This window comes from Suncus etruscus, chromosome 1, assembly GCF_024139225.1.
Source record: "Suncus etruscus isolate mSunEtr1 chromosome 1, mSunEtr1.pri.cur, whole genome shotgun sequence".
NCBI lineage: Eukaryota > Metazoa > Chordata > Mammalia > Eulipotyphla > Soricidae > Suncus > Suncus etruscus.
This window is the reverse complement of record NC_064848.1, coordinates 185,467,065-185,490,193: the sequence shown is the minus strand read 5'-3', so window position 1 is coordinate 185,490,193 and position 23,129 is coordinate 185,467,065. Positions and strand designations below refer to the sequence as shown.

The 23,129-nt window shown below is 56.8% G+C and overlaps 1 protein-coding gene across 3 annotated transcripts; it reads left to right on the top strand.

Annotated features, from left to right (window-relative positions):
• The first annotated feature begins 2,071 nt into the window (after window positions 1–2,071).
• On the top strand, window positions 2,072–19,344 carry TBKBP1 (TBK1 binding protein 1). 3 transcript variants are annotated; one of them, XM_049779316.1, is made up of 10 exons: window positions 2,072–2,126; window positions 4,004–4,263; window positions 4,613–4,735; window positions 5,039–5,143; window positions 6,124–6,307; window positions 7,117–7,292; window positions 7,400–7,461; window positions 16,512–16,630; window positions 16,727–17,397; window positions 17,997–19,344. In XM_049779316.1, the coding sequence occupies exons 2-10, from the start codon at window positions 4,039–4,041 to the stop codon at window positions 18,123–18,125; spliced, it is 1,794 nt and encodes a 597-aa protein (XP_049635273.1). In that variant the 5' UTR covers window positions 2,072–2,126; window positions 4,004–4,038; the 3' UTR covers window positions 18,126–19,344. The 3 variants fall into 3 exon arrangements, with proteins under 3 accessions (XP_049635273.1, XP_049635281.1, XP_049635265.1); XM_049779324.1 differs by lacking the exon at window positions 2,072–2,126 and adding an exon at window positions 2,466–2,623; XM_049779308.1 differs by lacking the exon at window positions 2,072–2,126 and adding an exon at window positions 3,425–3,655.
• Window positions 19,345–23,129: the final 3,785 nt, after the last annotated feature.

Here is a 23,129-nt window from a genome sequence, read left to right as displayed (position 1 = left end):
TGCCCTTTTCTGGTGAGGAGAAGGGGGAGCCACATCCTGTGCTGTTCAGGGGTTACTCCTGATTCTGTACTCAGGAATTACACCTGACAGTGCTCAAGGGACCATATGTGATGTCAGGGATAGAACCTGGGTCAACCTCTTGCAAGGCTAGCACCCTACCTGTTGTACCATCACTCTGAACCCCCTTCTTTTTCTTCTTTTTTTACATTTTGGGGGCCATACCTGGCAGTGTTCAGGGTTCACTCCTGGCTCTGACTTTCAGAATCACTCCTGGTGGGGTATCAGGGATCATATGGAATGTCATGGCCAGTTTGACATGCTGCATGAAAGCTAGATACCCTACCTGCTGTACTATCGATGCAACCCTTCACACCCATCTTTTCTACTAAGGGAAATAACGTATATTGCATGGAAGAAAGTGATACCCCAGATTAGTGGAGTGTTGGGTGTTCGGATAGCTAAGGGGCAAGTGGGTTGTCCCATGGGTTCAGAGAAAGCTCAGGGCAAGTGGATTCTCTGTCCTATGGGCTCCGAGAAAGCTCACCTTCTGGACTCTAAAAGGGAACAGGTGCTAGTGGCAAGACTGGAAGAGGCAATCCAGCAAGAGAAAGAAGGAAGATAGTGGAACCCTGGCTTGAAGGAGAGTCTATCAGCCACTGTGGATTTCCCTGGCACAGCTCGTCCCTCAATTCCATCTTGTCCCTACCATGGAGCAAGTGACAGCTGCCATTGCTTCTCAAAACTCTGAACAAGCCAGAAATATGGTTTTATCCTTCTCCTTCTGCCTTCCGGCATCATCCCTTCCCCAACTCACAGAAGCCAGAAAGGTGGGCTTAGGTTTTAGCATACCAACACGCGCGCGAGCACACACACACACACACACACGCGCACACACACACACACACACACACACACACACACACACACACACACACACACATGCTGCTTCCTAACTCATTGCTGATCCTATAAAAATCCCCTCCTGAGCCTCTGACATTCCCTACTACAGGACAGTCCCTGGAGGGACAGTGAGAGGGCTCCACAGTTAACTCTGCTCAGCCCCTACCAGCTGTTAGGCTGCTAGTGCCTCTGCCCACGTTTTTTAATCTATCAGGGAATAATCAATATGACTCATGAAACACTTCCTGAGGACAGAGACCCCCCTGCACTTGCCATCCTTAGCCTTCCAGGTTTGGGAATTAGCCCCACTTCAAAGCATCCAAGGTCACGTGGTGGTGGTGGTGGTGGTGGGAAAGTGGCAAAAACAACAACAAACCAAAACCAAGCCAAAAGAAAAAAAACAACAACAGCCCCTGCCCCCCAAACACGAGTCCCTTGCCTAGCCGATTGGCTTGGCAGGTGCTCCAACAGTGTTGTGGGAAGGGTGAAATCTGTTTCTCCATTCCGCCACGCAGGCGGGTGCTCCTGAGGCCAGCCAGGGGGAGGAGTAGGGGTGCGGGGAGGCAGCTGTCCACCTTCTCCACGCACCTCTAACCTCCTAGGTCCGGGCTCAGAGCTGCAAAAGTTACCGATTTCCAATGAACCTCCCTCCCTCCCTCTTACCGGCCGGCCCCCCCAAGGCCACCCCAAAGTCTTGCTCCTCCAAGACGCTCCCTTCCTCCCCCCCAGCCCCAGCATTAGGAAGAGTAATGATCCTGCTTCTGCAAAGAGTCCAGACCCCAAATGCATCGCCATCAAGAGCCCCACCTGCCTCTCCCCAACCCCCAAGCCCCAAAGCACCGCCGGAGCTGCGTGGCACGATCCGCAGGCGCCCAGCCACACTGCGTTAGGGCTGCGGGGCTCCTGGGGGGCCAGGCCGGCCGGGTGCAGGCCACGTGGTGGTGGTGGTGGTGGCCTTCTCGGGAAGCTGGGGGGTCCTGGGCACCTTCCCAGCGGGAGCAAGCGGGAGCAGCCGGGGAGGAGGAGGAGGTGGAGGAGGAGGAGCGGGGAGGAGGGAGCGGGAGGGAGGGGGGCTGGGAGCTGGGGGTGGGGAGGGACCCGGCGGCGGCGACAGGGCGCGAGCGAGCGCGGTGCCAGGGGGGTGGGGGCACCGGTGCCCGGCTGGGGCGGGAGCAGGCGGAGGGGGGGAGCTGGTGTGCGATTACGAGCAGGAACCGGCGGCAGCAGTGAGTCCCCGGCGGGGGCTGGGGCTGCGGGGCGCGGGCGGGCGGTGGCCCCGGGGGTCGCGGGTGGCCCACGGCAAGGGGCGGGAGGTCGGCCCGCAGTTGGCACGGGATGGCCGGGCGGGGAAGGGTCCCGGCCCGCCCGCCCGCCCGCCGCCCGCCGCCCGGCTCCTTCGCCGCTCCCCAGGCCGCGCGATGCCTCCGGAGCCCCTGGGTGGGCCCGGAGCGCGCGTGGGGCTGGAGATCGGGGGGCTCGGCCCGCCTCGGGGCAGGGGGCTGCGCGCTCTGGGCCCCCCGGAGAGAAGAGGGACGACACTTTCCTTTCCACCGGCCCAGCCGCAGGGGTTTTTAAAGGGCTGCTCTTAAAGGCGCCGTGCAAGGGCCCCCCCTTGTGCCCCTACCCCGGGGCGCCCCCTTTCCACCCACCCGTGTTCCCGAGGCGCCGGGCCTGGAGGGGTGAAGAACGCAGAGGAAGGGGAACATCTGTCGGAGCGGCCTAGGTTGGAACACAGCACCCTTAGGCTGCTGGCTGGCTGGGGTCCCAGGAGCCTGGCAGAGTGGGGTAGGGGGACTGGGGTGTAGTGAGCAAGAGTGGCAAGGCTACAGGGGGAGTGGGTGCTGGGCCCGGAGAGAAAGGGGTTAAAGGTGGGTCCAGCCCCTCCAAATCCGGCGCACACTCCTTACTCAGACCCGGTCACACGCGTGTCCCTGTCTCTGCACCTCGCCTTGCCTAGCCTAGCGCCGGTGGGGGGCCGGCGGAGTGGGGAGGGAGGGGAGTGTGTGGGGTGCTCGCTGCCCTCCCCCCCAAAGCTCACACCTCCCTCCTGCTGAGCCCCTGGACATTCCCATAGTGCCCCACGTGACCCTGCCACGCGTGCCCACCCTCCACTCACGCTTACGCCGGCGTGCGCACACACACACACGCACACACATACACACACGCCAACAACACTTCCCAACTCCGGGCCAGGCCCTGCAAAGATGCTCATTGACTCTGACACACCTACACTCATTCACAGACACACATACACACACAGACACACACACACACTCGCGCACACACACATTCTCCCCACACACCACACGTCGCCCCAGACACATTCATAAACAGGCACCCCGGAGAAGTAGACATGCACGCACCCCTCGCCTACTCTTGAGTAGGAGCCCTGAGTCATTCCTGCCCTCTCTCCCGAAGAAGCTCCCCCATTTCCTACAGGCAGGCACTCTCTGGACCCCTCTGCACCTCAGCTGGGTCCCTCAGCTCAAGCTCAGAGCCTCCCTTTCCCCTACCCTCTGTGTTCCTCCCCCTCTGCAGACCAGGGTTTCCTGTAGGTCCCAGGTCAAGGCAGGGGTGTGGGTGGGACAGGCTTTTCCTCTTCCTGAGCTCTGGGATCCTGCAGGAGGAAGTTGGGAAGTTGGGCGGGGGCCTCAGGACTTGCTATGCCCTGCCTGCCACCCAGCAGCTGTGCCACCGCCTCCCAGAAGTCTGAGCTGGGAGGCCCGAGGTCTGGGATGAGAAGCTGGGCCCAGAGGTAACTGGGGAAACAGGGCCTGTGGGGCAAGAGTTGAGGGGTGAGCCAGGATAGGCCTTTGCGGGCTTGTTCTGGGAAGGCCCCTCTCCCTGGGCAGGAAGGAGCCAGTTCTGCTGCTGTCCCGGCCCTATGTGCCCTTTCCCTGCAGGCCTTCACTTGATCTCAATCTCTTCCCCCCAAAAATTCCCAGAGAATAGAAACAGGGAGGGGCGCGGGGGTGGTGCGATTAGTCTGGAAGGGGCTGTGGGAAAAGGAAGCTTCTAGGCTATGGCAGGGTTCAGGCTACCAGGCCACCCGGTGTCTGGGACAAGCTCCAGCCTGCCCTCTCCTCCATTGCTGCTCTCCCAGGAGACTCAGGGGGGGCCACAGGCCTGGCCCTCATCATGGAGCCTATGTTTGAGGATGACATCAGCATCCTGACCCAGGAAGCCCTGGGGCCCAGTGAAGTGTGGCTGGATGCTCCCGAAGACCCCTCGCTGGGTGGGGACATGTGTTCTGCTTCTCACTTTGCTCTCATCACGGCTTATGGAGACATCAAGGAGAGACTGGGCGGCCTGGAGAGGGAGAATGCCACGCTGCGCCGACGCCTGAAAGTCTATGAGATCAAGGTCAGAATTCAGCCAATGGAGTTTTGGGTGTGAGCAGGAACCTGGGCAGGAACCAGGGCTCCTGCAGCGCATCCAGAAATCTGAAAGAAGGCCCGAACCTTGGGAGCTGGAGGGTTCCCCCTGGGGAGGTGGAACTGACCTGGAAAGCCCAGCTACCACTCAGGAAGATTCGGGGGACTGGATCTTGTCGAAAGGTTTAGTGGGCAGGAAACCCATGGGGACTGGGCCCTACATGTGGGCATGGGGGTGTTGAGGACTCTGGGGCAGGCTATTAGGTTGGGGCACAGTGAGGCAGAAGCGGGGTCAGGCGCTGGGCACTGACCTTCCTGAGGGCCCATGTCTTCCACAGTACCCACTGATCAATGACTTTGGAGAGGAACATAACTTTTCCCTGTATGAAATCAAGGATGGCTCCCTTCTGGAGGTGGAGAAGGTCAGTTTGCAGCAACGGCTCAACCAGTTTCAGCATGAGGTGAGTCCCTTGAAGCCTATCAGCCCCATACCATGCTCCTCAAGTCCCCCACCCTGTGCTTGACACCGCTGCCCCCCCCCCCACTCTGCCAGTGATAAGGGGTCTGGCCTTCAGGGCAGTGTCAGGGAGCAAGCAGTGCCTCCTGGAGCAGAGAAGGCCGTGGCAGAAGTGGGTGCATGGATGGGGACTCCTTCGACCCAGCTGCAGCTCAATCTTCCCTTCCCCTGGGTACTGGAAAGATGCTCAGCTTCCTACTTCAGGATAGGCCTGACTGGGTCTGTACCACACCCTGTCCCCCTCTAGTTGCAGAAGAATAAAGAGCAAGAAGATCAGCTCCGGGAGATGATTGAAGCCTATGAGAAACTGTGCGTGGAGAAGAGTGACCTGGAAACGGAGTTGGGGGAGATGGTGAGTCTTGGGGAGGGTGTGAGCTGTGGGTCTGAGTATCCAATGAGGGGTGTTTGTGTTTGTAAGTGTGTGTGATCCTAATTGTAAAGGACTCTATACCTTGGCCACACAATCCCCCTCAAGGACTTTATATCCCTGGATGGGTGTGGATCTCAGTTGGGGTGGTCCTGTCCCTGTCACATTGCTTCTGGAGGACAGAGTCAGTGAAGGCAGAGGGTCTGGGGTGAGAGGGCCGGCATATGTGATTCTGAGCCCATGGATTGTCAGGTCTGCATAGGTACAGAGAGGCCAGAGCTGGAAATGTGGGTCTCTAGCAACTCCTCGCTGTGACCTCAGTCGAGTCAGCCCACCTCAGTCCTGTCTGTTTTTTGTTTGAGGGCCACACACCTTTGATGCTCTTGGCTCTCCAGGAATCACTCCTGGCCAGCTTGGGACACTATATGAGATGCCGGGGATCGAACCTAGGTTGTCCATATGCAAGGCAAGTGCCTTACCCACTGATCCATTGTACTATCACTCCAGCCCCATCAGTCCTGCCTCTGAAAAAGGAGTTAACCCTGACACTTTTGAGGTTTGTAGGACTGGGGTGTAAATGCCTCCTTTTCACACTTGGGGCGCCTGCATGCTGCGAGGCCCTTCTTATCTCTGGAGAGGTTTGTTTGACTCATTCTACTCCCAGAGAGAGCCCCAAGCGTGAGGTGCATTTCTCCCCATCTGAGATATGAGGTTGATGAGGCCAGGTGTGGTCAGTCCAAGATGCTCAGGGAAGCCCTTGTGAGACACCAGGTCTAGACAAAGGACCAGATGTTTCTGGAGGCCAGTGACAGGGATCTGGGCTGCAGTGCAGTGACGGAAAGCAGGGACCTCACTCTTGTGACCACTCAGCGAGAGTGGTTTAGGGAGGGGGTGTGAGGGCTTTCCAGGTGTGAAGAAGCCCTGGTTCTGGTGAGGGGCCCTCACCCCCTTGGTCTCTTCCACAGCGGGCCTTGGTGGAGACCCACCTGCGGCAGATCTGTGGGCTGGAGCAGCAGCTGCGGCAGCAACAAGGCCTGCGCGAAGCATCCTCCTTCCCCAGCCGGAGCCCACCGCCCACCCCTGCCTCCCCCTGCACCGAGCTGGACTTGCATTACCTGGCCTTGAGAGGGGGGTCTGGCTTGAGTCATGGTGAGCGCCCCAGGCACACACCCCCCCCACATTCCAGCTTCCCCAAGCCAGCCCCAGCCCCCATTTGGAGGACCATTTCTTCCTGTTTTGTTTTGTTGTGTTTTGTTTTGGGCAACGTCCTGCAATGCTCACATCTGACTCTGCACTCAGGAATTACTCCTGCTGGTGCTCAGGCAACGTGATGCCTGGGATTAAATCCCAGTCGGTTGCTTGCAAGGCAAGCGCCCTACTTACTATATACTTCTGCCCCCATGCTTTTTGGGGGGTCTTGGGCAACACTCAGCCATGCTAAGGGCTTACTCCTGGCTCTTCACTCAGGAATCATTCCTGACGAGCTCAGAAACCATATGGGATTCCGGGCATAAAACCCAGGTCAGCTGCATGCAAGGCAAACACCTTACCCACTGTATTATTATTGCTCTGACTTTTTTTAAAAACCATCTCTTTCCTCATCTCACTCTAGAACCTCAAGTGCCCCCACTCCGTTCCCTGTAATCGCCATGCTATTCCAGTGCATACCAGCAGAGGGTGCTCCCACTCAGAGTCCCACATGTCTAAGGCTGTGATTAGGGCAGGTCCCAGACAATGTTTGGAGACTTGAGCCCCTGGAGAGGTCAAGCAGAGTCCCTCATCTCTCCTTTCTTGCTGCCCTCAGTGGCGGGACACTCCTTCTGAGGACAGAGCACAGTCTGCGGCGCTCAGTCCCTCATGCTCTTATTCTCCATTGCTTCTACATGTCTTTCTGGGAGTTGAGGGTCTAAGGAGGTCCCTGGGCAGGACCCAGCCTAACCCTGCCTCTCCCCTTCCAGCCGGCTGGCCAGCCCCTACACCGAGTCTGAGCGAGCTGGAGCGGAGGAGGTTGGAGGAGGCGCTGGAGGCCGCTCAGGGGGAGGCCCGGGGTGCTCAGCTTCGAGAGGAGCAGCTGCAGGCTGAGTGCGAGCGGCTCCAGGGGGAGCTGAAGCAACTGCAGGAGACCCGGGCCCAGGTAACAGTCTAGGGCCCTGGACCTCCTGGAAAACCTCTTTTGGGTCCTGACCTTCTTCTCAGGGGTCAGACAAGGGTGTGATCGGACCTCCCCACCTTCTCCCTCAGGATCTGGCCTCCAACCAGTCGGAGCGGGACATGGCCTGGGTGAAAAGAGTCGGGGACGATCAGTAAGTCACCCACTAACTCGGGGTTCCCACCCCCTCTGCCAGCCCTGTGGTGTTTGTGTTTCTGAGACCTGAGTCATTCACAGGACAGTGGAAGGAGTGGGGGTTGGGGACTCCGTTCTGGGTCATTCCCCTCCTTTCCTTGGCCCCAAGACTGTCTTCTCGAGGTGGCAAGGCCAGAGAAGGCTTTGTGGCCACCTGGTTGCTGTGCTGTGTTCGCTGGGATGTCCCATTTTCTATCCCAGCAATAAGGCCCGGCAGGAGGTGAACCGTGCCCTGGTCAGTGAGAAGTAAAGAGAAGGTCTCTTTTTGGGACATGTTTCAGGACTCTGGGGTGGTCTTTGAGTTCAGGCAGCAGCAGGAAGGGGTCTGTGTGGAATTATGCAGGAAGGAGGGGCCCCAGGAAGCAAGGAAGTTGCGGTATCCATGACGAAGGAGGGCTGCTGCTGCAGCCTATGAGGAGCCCCGTGCCTATCACATCTGCACAGAACTCACCCTTTCCTACTTTCTGAGAAATAAGGCGCAAACCTTCTGCATGCACCTAGGCCCCTGTGAAGTAGGCACATGGTACATGGTACGGCTCCCTCCATTCACAGGCTTAGCTGACATCTCACAGGGTTCCCCGAGCACCCCAAAAAAGGCGCACACATCCAGAACCAAACAAACACCAGTTTTCCTGCTTTCTTGGTGGAGAGAAGGTGGGGGCAGGAGCCCACTTTCTCTCAGGGCTCCCCCACACCCGTGGGAAGTGACTCTTCCTTCCAGCCACTGCTTTTATTTTTATTTTATGAAGTTGAAGAAAATCCCCTTATTTTTTTTTGTTTGTTTTTGTTTTGGGACCACACACCCCCATGCTTAAGGGTTACTCTGGTTCTACACTCAGGAATCACTCTTGGCAGTGCTTGAAGACCATATGGGCCCTGGGTGACATTCAGTGGTGCTCAGATGCCAGGGATCAAACTCAGGGCCCTGTACATGCCAAAAATGTGCTCCCTGGTCCTTCTTCCAACTGCTGGGCAGGTTGGGAATGAGGGCGAGGGCCTGAGAGGAGCTGGGGGGTATATTGGAGGCTGAGACACCTCAGCTGGGCTGCTGGAGGGGATTTTAGGGACCTCTGCGAAGAGGGCACCTTAGGCTTGTGGCGGGGCTCTGAGCCAGTCCTGGCCTGTGTGCCCAGCTTAGCTGTAACCTCCTGTCCCTTTCTGGCTCTGAAACAATTTACATTTAGAAGCCCAGCAGTGAAGCCTCTGCCAGTGAGTGCCTCACCCCCAGAAGACGAAAACCAGCTCAACCAGGCCTCAAATCTCATGCGGGGAGCCAGTGCCTGACCCTGTTAGCATTACCTTTCTGTTTCTGGGGTCTCCCTTCTGCAGTGCTAATTTCTGAGTAAAAGGAGACCATGCAGGCATGGTGGGTCCCTAGGGCCCAGGTGGTATGGAATGTGTGAATTGTTCCCGCCTTAGGTACTTTTAAGGGCCCCTTGTCCTGGCCATAGCAGCCCTTCCTCAGTGCCTGGTGCCTTCTGCATTGTGGGAGCTAGACAGTGCCCAAGCTGGCCAGAGAGGAGGTCCTGGCAGCCCTGATCTGTGCAGGGGTCCTGGTTCTGTTTCAAGATAGGGTGCCTGGACCCTATCTTAGAGCCCGCCAGGCAGCCAGGCGGCGAGTCTGCGGACAGCCCCAGGCTGGCAGAGCTCATTTGCAGAGGAAGTGTTCCCTCCCCCAGAGTTTTATTTTCTCATAAATGTAGCTCCTTTTGGTAACAGGTCGCTCCTGGGTGCTCCCTCCCAATTCTCCCATCATCTGCTCTTAGCTCACAGCCCACCCTGCCCCTCCTTTCCTTCTGCCTGACAACCCCCCTCCCCAAGCCAGCAAAGATAAGCCCTGTGGACCTGGGCATCAAATAGGATATAGTCAAGACACGACACACACTAGGTCCAGGGCCATGTAAGAACTAATATGGGCCATAGGAATTCCTGAGTCCAGCCTGTTCCAGTGTGACTGAGAGTTGTCTATGACCCCCCAAAATGCACACCTTCCCCCAGTGTGGATCGAGAGTTTCCATGACCTTACAGGGGCTCTGGCTGCACTGATCTGACAGGAGCTGCCCAAGCAGAACGAGGCAATTTCTACCCCATCTCAACCTCTGGCCCACACTCCACTCACCAGTGTTCCTCTGGTAAAGGGGTACCTAGCTGGCCCCAGACTATCACTTCCCTACTTGGATTTCACCTCCAGACTGTTTAATTACCGAAGCACCCGATGGCCAGTGTCAGGGCAAGGGTTGAACTGTTCAGGAGGAAGAGCCACTTGAGGTGACTCAGGACTCAGAGGCAGGAGGTGAGAGCGGGCCCTTTCTGAGGACATGAGGCAGGAACACCTCCCCAGACCCCCTACCGAAGGATCTGCTGAGGGTGGAGGGTCCCTGGGGTCTCTTCTAGAAGGAGAGCCTGGAGGGAGGGACCTATGCTGAGGGCTGTGGGGGCCATGCAGAATCAGGGGGCATTTTCTTCCCCATCCTGGCTTGGGGGGGGTTCAGTCTTATAGCTCTTTTCCGCCCACCTTCACCCCCTCTCTCCGCCCACAAATTTCTGCGTGGGCTGCGGTTAAGTGTGGGGGTGAAGTGTGAACTTCAGGGGAATGGAAACTCTGCACGAGGTCAAGGACAGTGAGGGGAGGGTCAACGGAAGTCAAAGACCCCCCATGTACCCGGAGCTTAGCCTCATATCCCGCACTAGCACCAGCAAGCTCAAGGCCCCCCTCGTGCTTCTCATCCCCCAACTTCCTTTCTTTCAAATCTCCAGTCGGGGCACCTGCTGCTCACAGGAATTAAGCCCTAGGGGGGCTCCTGAGGGAGGGGGCAGGCCTTTTGAGTTGAGACCACCTACCTGTGGTTTGTGGGACTGATGCCTTTGAACCTGTCTCCAGCCCAGCCCTGCTGAGGGCTAGACTGCCTGAGCCCTGAGCGCCCCAACCTCCTTCCTCCTGCCACAGACAAACTCCCCACCACCACTGCCCTGCTGCCAGGGACTCACTCCCTACCCTCAGTCCATGGCAGACAACCCCCCACCCTCCAAGATCTCCCCCAAACATGGGATGAAGGGATAGCTCCCCTTTATTGGGCAGAATGGGGTACAGTTCAGAAGACCTGCAGGGCCCGAGTGGGTAGGGGAAGAGCAGTGTCCTGTTGTGGCCTTTGCTCCAGCAATCAGGTAACCTCCCCAGATGAAGGGTGCCAGAAGACCAGTTGACCAGACAGGAACACTTTTGGTTTGCTTGTTTGGGGGCCACACCCAGCTGTGCTCAGTCAGGGGTTACTCCTGGCTCTATACTCAGAGATCACTCCTGCCAGTGCTTTGGGGACTATCTGGGATGCTGGGGATTGAAGACACATTGCTCGAGTGCCCTCCCCATTGTGCTATCACTCGAGCCCCCAGAGAGAAATACTTTTGAAAGTGAAAGAGGGCATTATTAATAATGATGAGGTGTCTGGGTTGACCAGGGCAGGCCTCCTGAACTTCCCTGTCTGGTATAAGCCCTGCTTCTGTGGCCTTAGAAGTCTTTAGCATTGGTGGATGGCCTGGAAGAACAGTGCTAGGACCTTGGGAGTGGTAATTGTAGTGGGTGGAGGAGAATGAAGGGCTTGCCTGAGTCTGAGAGGAAGTGGCGGAGCACAATGCGGCGCGGTGGAAGCAACTTCCTCCAACCCCCCTCCCCGCCTGACCCGTAACCTCAAGTCCACTCCATGGCCCTGGTGTCTGTAGTCGCCTCCCAGAGGGTCTGACGGGAAGACTGAGGCTGGGTGTGTCTGTGGGAGAAACTTGGGCCCCTAAGTCCCCCCATAGGGGAAAGTGGGGAGCACGGGTCAGAGGGAGACTTCTAGGGACCAGGCTAAGAGGTTGGAAAAGCTGGATGTCTGCTTTCCTCCTGGCTGAGTTGAATCTAAACCTGACTTGGGTCCTAACCCAAATATTACCCTATTCCAGACTCTATCTGCAGTTCCTGTCCTGATCTTGAACCCTTCGGTAAACCTGACCAATAAACCATCTCTGAGCCTCAGTCAGACCCCAGCAGAGCTCAGGCCAGTGCTCAGTTCTGACTCCACCCCATGCCCTGAGGCTGGCTGTACCCTGTCCCTGCATATCCTGGGTCTCTCAGGAGATGCAGCATTCTGAAGCCCATATGGCTCCAAGCAGGTTTGGGGCAGAAAAGGGGGCCTAGTTCTGGGAAGAAAATTCAGGTCTTTAAGCTTTCTCCACCCTATGCCTCTGTCTATCATAGTGAAGACGATGGTCTCTGGGTTTGAGATCACTGAGTTCGTAGAAAGAATGAGTGAAGGCTAAGTGGATGGAAGAGGGAAAGGCTGGCAGTGGAGGGGCCCTTCTTTCCAGCTCTGCCTTTTGCACTCTGGCTCCCCAGAAGGTGCCAGCTCAGCAGGCAGAGGTGCCAAGAGCATCCTTCTCCCAGCTCTGTGCCCCGCTGTGCTGTGACCTTGAGCCAGCCTCTGAGCAGTCCAGGACCTGCTCAGATATGTTTTGAATCCTGCCTCAGGTCCTGGGTATCCAGCCTCTTCCCTCTTGCCCACACCCCTGCCCCCTTTCCTGACCCTGCTGGAAGGCAGTGTCTCACGCAGCTATCAGCAGCCTGGACTTGAGAGTCCAGAGTGCTGGAGCTACTATTCCTGCAGCTTCCTGCCTCTGGTTCTCTGAGACTAGGGTTTGGGACTTCACCTCTGTGCATCTCCCTTGTCTCCTCTGAGAAGTGGGGGGAACCAACATCGTCATCAACTTGGGTAGTATCAGAGTGGAGGGCACTCCAGGGCCACTCATGCTCACACAACCACACACACAATCATGCATTCTTATACATATTCACATGAGCATATGAACATACATCATCTCACACACTCACCCACACATACTTGTTCTCAGACAGGTTCACGCTCACTCATGCATACTCACAGTCACATATTTACCACACTCATTCTCACACACGCACACCTGCTCACATACATACTAACACAAGTTTACTCACACACACGCTCACTCAAGCGCACACACACTGCTCATACTTTAGATGATTTAAGGGATCTATTTTTCTCGGGGTCCCACCCTGGTCCAGAGAGACTCAGAACTGGTCCCCATCATGAAAGCCATCAGGAAGCCCCCCAGCAGCTGTCTGCCGCTGTGCCTGCCCTTCCTTCCCAGGCCCTTGAGATGGTGGAAAATCGCGCTCAGGTGGGGCCCGGAGGAAGTGGAGCATCTCTGGTGCACGTGAGCGGCTCCTGGCTGTGTTGTGAAGTTGAGATTTTTTTTCCACTGAATTGGCAGAGTGTTTTCTACTCTGAGTCATTTAAGTCGCGAGCATATGTAGCAGGCTGGGACCGTGGAGGTAAGGTGGAGGGCTCCCAGCCTCAGCTCCTTCCCTACCAAGGGACTCAAAGGGCTTTGCCAGCTGGCCTGGCCTAGTGCCAGTTCCCTTCATTTCCTGCTGTCCTGATTTGGCTACAAGGAGGGTCTAGGAGCTGGATAGTAGGACTTGAGGTAACTCTTGACAGGGCAGAGGTAGGGGCCAGAAACCTGAAGCAGCAGGTGAGAGCTCCCAGGCTCTCTGTAAAGGTACCACCTGCACTGCCATCTAATATTCTTCACTCAGGATCCAAGGAGAGAAACTGTGGCCTGGCCAGAGAAGGACACATCCCAGAACCCCTATAACCCAGCACTGAAAGGTGGGAAAGAGCCTCTGCCAGCCTTTAGCCCAGGGGAGATGTCTCCTCCATCCAGAGGAGGGAAAAGAGGTTGGGAGTACTCAGCCCCCAGCTAACCCAAGGACTGTGGGTGAAGACTAAGCAGGTCTTACAAGGACTCCCTGCTTGTGTCCATCCTTCTGAATGGGGGCGATCCCTCTCCCTTCACAAAAGCTGGCCTCCAGTTCCCCCAAATTCAGTCACTCAGCCTGACTCACACTGCTTCAGCACAGGTTAGTTTCTTCGGGAGACACCTGGCTCTGCCCAGTGGGAGAGTGGGAATGCGAGCTCAAGCAGCACCCCCTCTGCTCATCCTGTCCCCCGAAGTCCCAGCCACTCCCCTGGGGTCACTAACAAACACACACTCACCCACACACATGCTCACATCCATACACATAGACATGGTTAAAGATATACAGGCTCACACAATGATTATTCTCATTCACACATATTCACATGCATGCATGCTAATGCTCACACGCACATATGCTCACCCATGCACTCTCACATGTCCCCACATGTGCTCATTTACATGCATCTCATGCATGTTCAATCAATACTCACCTGCTCACTCTCAACACATTCACACATGTTCATATGTATACACGTTCCCACATATGCTCAGACAAAACACTCATATGCTCACTCGCACACACACACACATACTCTCATGCTCATATCAGTCTCACGCACACCTTCACTCCTTCCTAGTCACATACTGCTTCTCCCCTGCTCATTGCCAAGGCGTGGGGACCCCAGGCCTCCCTCATACTCTCTAGGCAAGCAGCCTCCTTAGTGAGGAGATGCCTCAAATGGCTGAGCCTCTGCTGCTCTCAAGCGCCAGCTAATCTCCCCATCCAGAGCCCCTTCAGAAAACTCGAATACCTCCCTCCAAGGCTGTCACAGCCAGAACAGAGATGCAGGTGGAGCCCCAGAGCCTCTAGTGAGTCTAGAGCTTCTAGTCAGGGTGGGATCCAGGAGGAGCTAGATGAGGGCATTGCAGGGGACCATAATCCCCAAGCTCTAGGGCAGAGACCCCACTCCCCCAGAGAAAGAAGAGGAAAGTTTCTCTGCTGAGCTCAGAGTCTGCAACGCCCTGTGAAGTGGGTGTTAGGAAGCCTGAGCAGGAAGGAAGGAAAGTGGACAGCCGGGTTCTATTCATTGTCCTGGTACCAAACTCTGGACCGGATATGGGAGCATTTAAACAGAGCTGTGGCCACCTTACAAAACTTCCCTGCCTATCTTCAAGACTAGGCAACCTCTGGCAAGCCTATGCATGGGGCTCCTGGAGGTGCCTGGTGCATAGTGTTGGTTCATTGTGATTTCGTCGGAAGGGACCGAGGTTCAGAGAAGCTTGGAGGCCATTTAGAGGTAGAAGCAATACCAATGGGCCTGAAAGTGGGCATATTTTGTTTTTATTGCATCACTATGAATTACAAAGTTATTCATGATTGAGTTTCAGGCTTGTAGTGTTCCAACACCAGTCCCTTCACCAGATTCCATTTGCCTTAGCCAATGCCCCTCATTTTCCTTCAGCTCCCCAACCTTCCTCTATGACAAGCACTTTTTTTTTGGGGGGGTCACATCTGGTGACACTCAGGGGTTACTCCTGGCTCTGTGCTCAGAAACCACCCCTGGCAGGCTCGGGGGACCATATGGGGATGCCGGGATTCGAACTGCCATCGTCCTGTGTTGGTTGCATGCAAGGCAAACACCTTACCGCTGTGCTATCGCTCCGGCCCCTGACAGGCACGTTTTTCTTTTTCCTTTAGGCATTGTGATTTACAGTACTGTCACTGATAGGGTATTATCTATGCCACTTTACTTCCTTTCAACGTCTAGTCCTGGTCCAGTGTGACCACTTTCTTCTCTGTACTGTACTCTTGACCTTCCCCCAGCCCCAATATCAGACTTCCTCCTAAGGACCAGTCCCCTACTCTCTGTTTTTATTGTCTTTCAGCACTGATTATTTCCTTCCTATGTTTCTTGTATCCCCCATATGAGTAGTGGGGTCATTCGGTGTCTTCTGCTCTCCCTCTGACTCATTTTACTCAGCATGATACTTTCCAAATCCAGCGATGTATCTGCTAATTAAATGACTTCATTCTTTCTTACAGCCGAGTAGTATTCCATTGTGTGTATAAAAGTAAAGATAACTTCTTTATCCAGTCATTTGTTCTCAGGCACTTGGGTTGTTTCCAAATTTTGGCTATTGTGAAGAGTGCTGCAGTGAACATAGGAATGAAGTTGTCTTTTCTGTATCATGTTTTTTGGTCCTTGGAGTATATTCCCAGGAGTGGAACAGTGGGGTCATGTGGAGGCTTAATTCTTAGGGGTTTTGTTGTTTTAGGAATTCTCAGATTGTGTTCCCAAAAGACTGAACCAGTTGACGTGGAAGTAGGCAGATTTGGCCTCCAGTTCATTTGCTGGCACTTCTGCTAAGCCAGAAGGCCATGTCTTCACTTATGGAATGAAGTTTTTCATAGGCTGTGTGTAGGGGTCCCCAATCTTTCCAAAGTGAATATGTTTTTCCAGTTTATTGCTTTTGTTTGTTTGGGGCACACCCTGTGATGTTCAGGAGTTACTTCTGGCTTTCAGAAATCACTTCTGGTGGTACTTGGGGGGACCATATGGGATGCTGGGAATCGAACTAGGTTGACCATGTGCAAGCTGTACTCTCCAGCCCCAAAAGTGAGCATCTTTTTCGAGGGTCCCCTTGCCCTGAACATATGATTGCACTTAACATCTCATGTTTTTTAGAAGAAAATTTACAGTGAAGAGAGCTACTATGAATTCAAACACCACATTATTTTTTGGGGGAGGTGCCTTGGGTCAAATCCGATAGTGGTGAGGGGACACTCCTGGCTCTGTGCTCAGTGGTCACTTCTGGTCATGCTCAGGGGACTGTATGTGTGCTTGGGAGGTGAACCATGGTTGGCGGCAGTGCTCTAACACCTCGGTGCCATTTCTGTCCGCTGGTCCATGCGGCTTGTACAGTCAGGAACTCTTAAACTCCGACTCTTAAACTCTTAAAGTCGGAAAGAGGTGCTGAGTTAAGGGCCTCTGGAAGTCACAGGGCTTCTGGGCCCCATCTCCACAATCAGAGATCAGGACTGTTAGCCTCAGACACTACTAGGACAGTGGGAGTAATTGCAGCCTTGAGGGGAGGACTGCCCAGGTGATGGGGAGAGCCCCTCTCCCAGAAACCCCATTTCCCTTCTGTTCCCCAACTCCCTGCCCTCTAACCTTAGTAGGGCCAGGGCCGGCTGGGGTGCAGCCCTGACCCTGAGGGTGTGGGGTGCTTGTTCAGGGTGAACCTGGCGCTGGCCTACACGGAACTGACGGAGGAGCTGGGCCGACTGCGGGAGCTGAGCGCGCTGCAGGGAAGGATCCTGAGGACGCTGCTGCAGGAGCAGGCCCGGAGTGGTGGTGAGGGGCTGCGACCCCCTTGGAGGGCGCAAGTGGGGGGGTGGTCCTGGCTTAGTCTGCCGCAGCCGCTCACCCCTTTCCTCCCCTCTCTTCCAGGCCAGCGGCATTCACCACTGTCCCAGCGGCACTCGCCCGGCCCCCAGTGCCCCTCGCCATCCCCGCCGGCCCGAGCGACGGCCCCGTGCCCGTCGTGCCAGTCCCCGGGTCCCCAGCGCCGCTCCCCCGCGCCCCCGTGCCCCTCGCCCCAGCAGCGCCGCTCGCCCGTGCCGCCGCCCTGCCAGTCCCCCAGCCCGCAGCGCCGCTCGCCCGGACCCCCGCCGCCCGGCCCGGCCCCGCAGCCCCGGCCGCCGCCGCCCCCGCCGCCCGGGGAGCGGCCCTACGCCAAGCCGCCCAGCCACCACGTCAAGGCCGGCTTCCAGGGCCGCCGCAGCTACTCGGAGCTGGCCGAGGGCGCCGGCTACGCGGGCACCGCGCCCGCCTGGCTGCAGGCCGAGGCGGCCACGCTGCCCAAGCCCCGCGCCTACGGCGGGGAGCTCTACGGGCCCGGCCGGCCGCTCAGCCCGCGGCGCGCCTTCGACGGCCTCCGCCTGCGCTTCGAGAAGCAGCCGTCCGAGGAGGACGAGTGGGCCGTGCCCGCCAGCCCGCCCAGCCCCGAGCTGGGCGCCATCCGCTGCGCCTCCTTCTGCGCCGGCTTCCCCATCCCCGAGTCGCCCGCGGCCACCGCCTATGCCCACGCCGACCACGCGCAGTCCTGGCCGTCCATCAACGTGAGTGGGGGCCACCCAGACAGGCTGGCCCCGCTGCTGCTGCTGCTGCCCCTTGCCTGGCCTCTGCCACCCGCCCTGGGCACCACCGCTGGGCTCCTTCCTCGCTCCCAGCCCACCACCGGGTCGCTCTGTCACAAGTTCACAGGTTCAGGGTGATACCGTTCGGGTCTGTCCTGCTCTTCTCTGTGTCTCGGCTCCATGTTTCATGGAATTACTGAGACTTTTGGATCAGAGCCACCCGTGCCCCTGGGAAGGATAGAAACAGAGCAGACAGTTTTTAGAGGGCACTGGTGAGAGGCTGTGGGAGAGGTGTGTGTGTGTGTGTGTGTGTGTGTGTGTGTGTGTGTGTGTGTGTGTGTGTGTGTGTGTCTGGCCCTGGGCTCTCCCTTCTGCAGCACAGACACTTTTGGGGAACCCTGTGCAGGACATATGGTCACTGAATGTGACCATAGGAAAAGCATCAGGGAGGAGGGGGTTGGGCACGAGCTGCCCTGGTGACACCAGCATGCCATACTCCCACCTCTCGGGCCCCAGAAAGGGCAGGGTGGGTTGAAGGGGCATGAAGGGGGGCCATGTATGACTCCCCTCTCTTCTTGCAGCTCCTGATGGAGACCGTGGGTTCTGACATCCGCAGCTGTCCGCTCTGCCAGCTGGGTTTCCCGGTTGGGTACCCCGACGATGCCCTCATCAAACACATTGACTCCCACCTGGAGAACAGCAAGATCTAGGGTGCCACCCTGTGCGCTGGCTGTCTCTGCTCGTCCCGTCGCCCCCAGACACACACTCACTCTGAATGCTGCATGAATCTCGTGGAGGGGCCTTGCCCCTTGCGACCCCCAGATACCTCCACTAGCTACCAAGTCTGCGTGTGTACCGGCCCCTGGCTCCGTTGCAGGGGTGGGGGCTGCGGCAGGAGGGGATGGGGTGCCCCCACTTGGCCCCTCTCCCATCTGCTCTCAGCAGGGTTGGATCCCAGGAGGTGTCTAGTGCTTGGGTTGGGGTATGGGCCTGGGAGGTTCTCAGAGGGCTCTGGCAAAGCCCCTACCCCTCCCTCAAGCCCCTCTTTCTCAGGCAGGGTTCTGTCCAGGGCACTCCACTCCAGGGGGCTTCTGAGCTGGCCCTGCATGGATGCCAGCTCCTTTCCCTCTCCCCTGGCAGCTCAGGGCTCCTGGCCTGGCCCCCACAGGGGGAAGGAAGCCTCTTGCCACTCCTGCAGGCAACTCTCCCCATCTGCCCTCCTGGGGAAGAGGGTGGGTGGCAGGAGAAGGCAGCAGACTGGCAGGATGTAGCCCAAAGAGGCTTCCTGGAGGGCACTGGGGCTCCGGCCCTCAGGCCAGGGGTCTCTGCAGCAGCCTCTGTGGAGACCAGTGCCCTCTCTTCCAGCTGCTGCCTGGGCTCTGGAGCCCCGTGACGCCTGCCAGCAGGGCACACCAACCCTGACTCCAGGCGGGCACAGAGAAAGGGCCCCGGGTGCTGTGGAGACCTACTTCAAAAGAGCTAACCCCTTCCCATGCCCCAGCGCCCCCCATTCCCTCTGTGAAATCTACCTCAGAGTTGAACCCTCAGAAGGACGAGCAAGCAGGAGGCCAGGGGGTCCCTAGGGCTGAGGTGGGGAGCTTCCTACGGCAAGAGTCTGCCGCCCCCACGATGAATCCACCCCCCTCCACTGCGATCCTCTCTTGGTCCCCGCCCTGGGCAGGCAGGCAGCCGTGGCCACTGAGGCCCACGCATGTACCATTCAGATCCAACTCTTCAGAGCCACTGGCCTGCCCGTCCCTCCTCCTGGGCAGCAGCAAGAAGCGGGAGTCACAGACTCCAGGGACAGACACATGGCTGGGCACCCAAGAAGGGGAGATGGGGCTGGGCGCTGGAGAGGGGAAGTGCGGGGAGGCCCCGAGCGCTCTGAACAAGCTGAAAGTCCAAATAAAACTGACCTGTTCCATCTGCCCCCATCTGTGCACCCATGGCTGGGGCAGGAGGGTTGGGAACAGAGTCTCAGGGGTCATAGGCATAGGAAGGCTCCTTTGGGGCCCCATATCTGTCCCCCGGTAAGACTGGAGAGCCTGCCAGTTAAGTGAGCTTAGGAAGGAATTTATTCGTCACATCAATGGCTCCCCAACTCCTCCACACCCAAACCAGTACTGGTCCCTTCCCAGCGTATTTGGCAGCCAGATTCCTGACTCAGGTTGGGATAGGACAGGAGTGCTTCTAGACTCATAGGCTGCCCAAAGGAAGGACAACCAGGTTTCATATCCTCCTAGCTGAGCGCAGGGCACAGTTCCATCCCAGGATCAGCAACTGCCTTGAAAGTGCCAAAGGCAGGCACAGATGAAAGCAAGGTTATGAACTCTGACCTCTGCTCTAACTGGGGCAGAAAGGCCTGAGCTGCTCACCCAATTCCTCTGAATGCCTGACATTCCCAGGGTGCCTCTTTTGGTCAAAGCTTCATGAAAACTATAGATGGGGGCTGGAGAAAAAGTCCAGCTAGTAAAGCAATTCCCTTGTATGTATGTGGTCATCCTGAATTCCATGCTCAGTATCACAAGTGGTCCCCCTCACCACGTCAGCACCCTTGAGCACAGACAGGAATAAACCACAAGCATCTCCAGGTGTGGCTCCCAACTAAAAAAATCAAAGGTGGAGACAGTGGCTATGAAGTGAAACTTGAGGTCCAGGGCCATTTATTCATCCCTGTGCCAAGCCCCTGTCTACACCCCATGCTCAGCCTTCTAGCTCCCCTGCTCCTCCAGGGCTTTTCACCACCCAACTAACCTGCCCACCAGCCCTAGGCATTTCCCTTAACCACTTTCCTTGCTGAGTACCAGGAGAGGGGAGACTGGCCAGCTCTGTAGGATGGAACTCCACAGAGCCTATGGGTAAGGGACTTCTGGATCCCTGGCACATTGGATACCCAGTGTAACCCCCAGAGCTGTCCAACCTAAGTTCACACGTAGGTTTCATCAGTGAGTTAGCCTGTCACCTGGACCCCATGCTGAGAGGTCCTGGTCTCAGAAAAGGGTAGGTACACTAGGTGGCTTGGGCATGACAAAGGCTAGGGCCCAGGAGCTCTGTATGGTCTGTATGTTTTTGAAACCAGATTCCAGGATGCCCCATTACTGGGTCTGGGAGCAGGAGATGTGGGTTACAGACACAGGCAACCAGATCCCAAGCTTTCAAGCACCTGGTAGGAGCTCAGCAAAGCAGGAAGGGGATGGTCAGGCCCAAAGGAGCCACAGTTTCAGGACTAGAGAAAGCACAGGGATAAGGAGCTTGCTTTGTTCACAACCCATCCAATTTGATCCCCAGGATCCCCGGATTCTGAGCACAGAGATAGAAGTAACTCCCCAAAGCACTGCTGAGTGCAACCCCAAAAGTCTAAAACAGGGGCCGGGCGGTGGTGCTAGAGGTAAGGTGCCTGCCTTGCCTGCGCTAGCCTTGGATGGACCGCGGTTCTATCCTCTGGTTTCCCAAGCCAGGCTCGACTTCTGAGCGCATAGCCAGGAGTAACCCCTGAGCGTCACCGGGTGTGGCCCAAAACCAGAAAAAAAAAAAAAGTCTAAAACAAAGAAACTTGAGGCTAGAGTAATAGCACAGCATATAGGGCATTTGCCTTGCACGTGGCTGACTTTGGTTTGATCCCCTGCATTCCATGTAGTCCCTGAGCCTGCCAGGAGTAATTTCTGAGCATAGAGCCAGGAGTAACCCCTGAGAGCTGCCAGGTGTGGCCCCAAAACCAAGAACAACAAAAATAAGAATCACAGCCTTGGACCAGAGCTAGCTCAATGGGCTGGAGTGAGCCCCAGCATCACATGGTTTCCCCCAAGCACTATCAGATATGCCCCAAAACAAAAACAAGAACTGCAGCCTTTTCAAAAGAGCCCTGACAATTCTCAAATAAAGGGCATGGGGTTGTGGGGAGGAAAGCCAGAGAGCTCTGCTATCCTCTGGTACCCAAGCAGGGCTGAGATCAGACACAAGACTGCTCAGTCCTCTGGGAGCACTAAGGAGGAGTGCAGGGGAATAGGGTGCAGCAAGGTCCAGACCTCTCAACTTCATCCTAGGGGATGGGCAGAAGGGATAGCACAGTGATAGGCATTTACCTTGTAGGCAGCCAACCCAGGAAGGATGGTGGTTCGATTCCCAGCATCCCATATGGTCCTCCGAGCCTGCCAGAGCGATTTCTGAGTGCAGAGCTAGGAGTAACCTCTTAGCGCCAGAGACTGTGACCCAAAATAAAAAAAGAAGAAGGAAGCCCTTTCTTAAGGCTGCAGAAGACATGCTGGGCAGCCTGCCCACTCTCCCTGGCACAGACCCAGTGCTGCACACAGGTGAGTGAGACCCCCCCACACACACACACACCACTTGTTCCAGTCCCAGGCCCTACACTCTCTTCCTCCTCCAACGGCCTTGCAGGCCTTCCAGCATCATTTGGGGGAGACTCTGTGCCCCTCCCCCACAGTTGTCTCCCCACCAGCCAGGGTCCCCCAACAACACAGACCCCTGCCCGGGTCCTGAGGCCCTATGAGACTGTATTAGCAGGCAGCTGAGAACAGCAGTCTTGAGAATAGTGTGTGCTTCTGTATACATGTATGTTTGTGCCCCCTTGTGTGTGTGTGCGCTTGTGTGCATATGAATCGTGTGCCAGTGAATTGTGTGTGCCGTGTATGTATGAATCATATGTGAGTGCATGTGCGCATGTTTGAGTGTGTGTGTGACTAGGAATTGGGAGAGGGAGAGGGGAGAAGTGAAGCTGGTGGCTAACGAAGTGGGGGGAAGTGGGTGAGTCAACTGTGCTAATGAGAAGCACCTCACCCTGCTCATTAGGACTAATGAAGAATGGGAGGGGGGAAAGAGGGCTTCACTCTACTCGGTGACAGCTGTTTGGGGGTGTCAGGAAGCCAGGAACAGGACGACTCCCCCAGGCCCATTTCTCTCTAGCATTGACCAGAAGAAGATCAGAACCAGGATGAGACCTTGAGGGCAAGGGCTCCTCATGGGGAGAGTGAAAGAGCCCCGGGGAGGGGGGGGAACAGGTAATGGGGGGAAGCATGGGAGCCCCCCTAGCTTCCTGCCCCTTATTTCTGTGGTTGACACCAGAGAAATGCTTCTTGGCACGGGGGGATGCCCCGCTGCCCCAACCCCTAGTGAGAGTGAGTCCACCTGTACCACTTGAAGGGCCCCTTCTGTGCACCCCTCCACAGCCTATTTGGTGCCCATGCATTGGACACTCCAGGAGGTTGGCCGGTGGGAGCTGTAGGGGCAGAAGTTAGGCAGGACCCTGGTCCTGCAGCAGAGTCCCCCCCCTACCCCCACCTTGAGAAACTGCAGCCTCACGTGCTCTCTGTGCCAGTTCACCATTGCTCTGTGTGGGCTTGGGGGAGGGAGGACAGGATGGGTGTCGGCCAGCACCTCTAACACCTCTTAATTTGCATCACCACTGACACCCTCCTTGACCAAAAAAATGGAGCCAGAAATAACAGGGATGGGGGGGTTGGTGGAAAGTTCCCTGGGGGGCACTGTGGGGCTCTCTTTCCTCTACACTGGGGTCAGGACTTGGCCAGCCCCTCGAAAGTCCCAGCAGGGGAAACACATCCAGGGCTCCTCTCTCTCTCTCTCTCTCTCTCTCTCTCTCTCTCTCTCTCTCTCTCTCTCTCTCTCTCTCTCTCTCTCTCTCTCTCTGTGAATTGGGGGTGGGAGTGCCCGCACCCCTGACCCTGGCCAGCTTCTGAGTC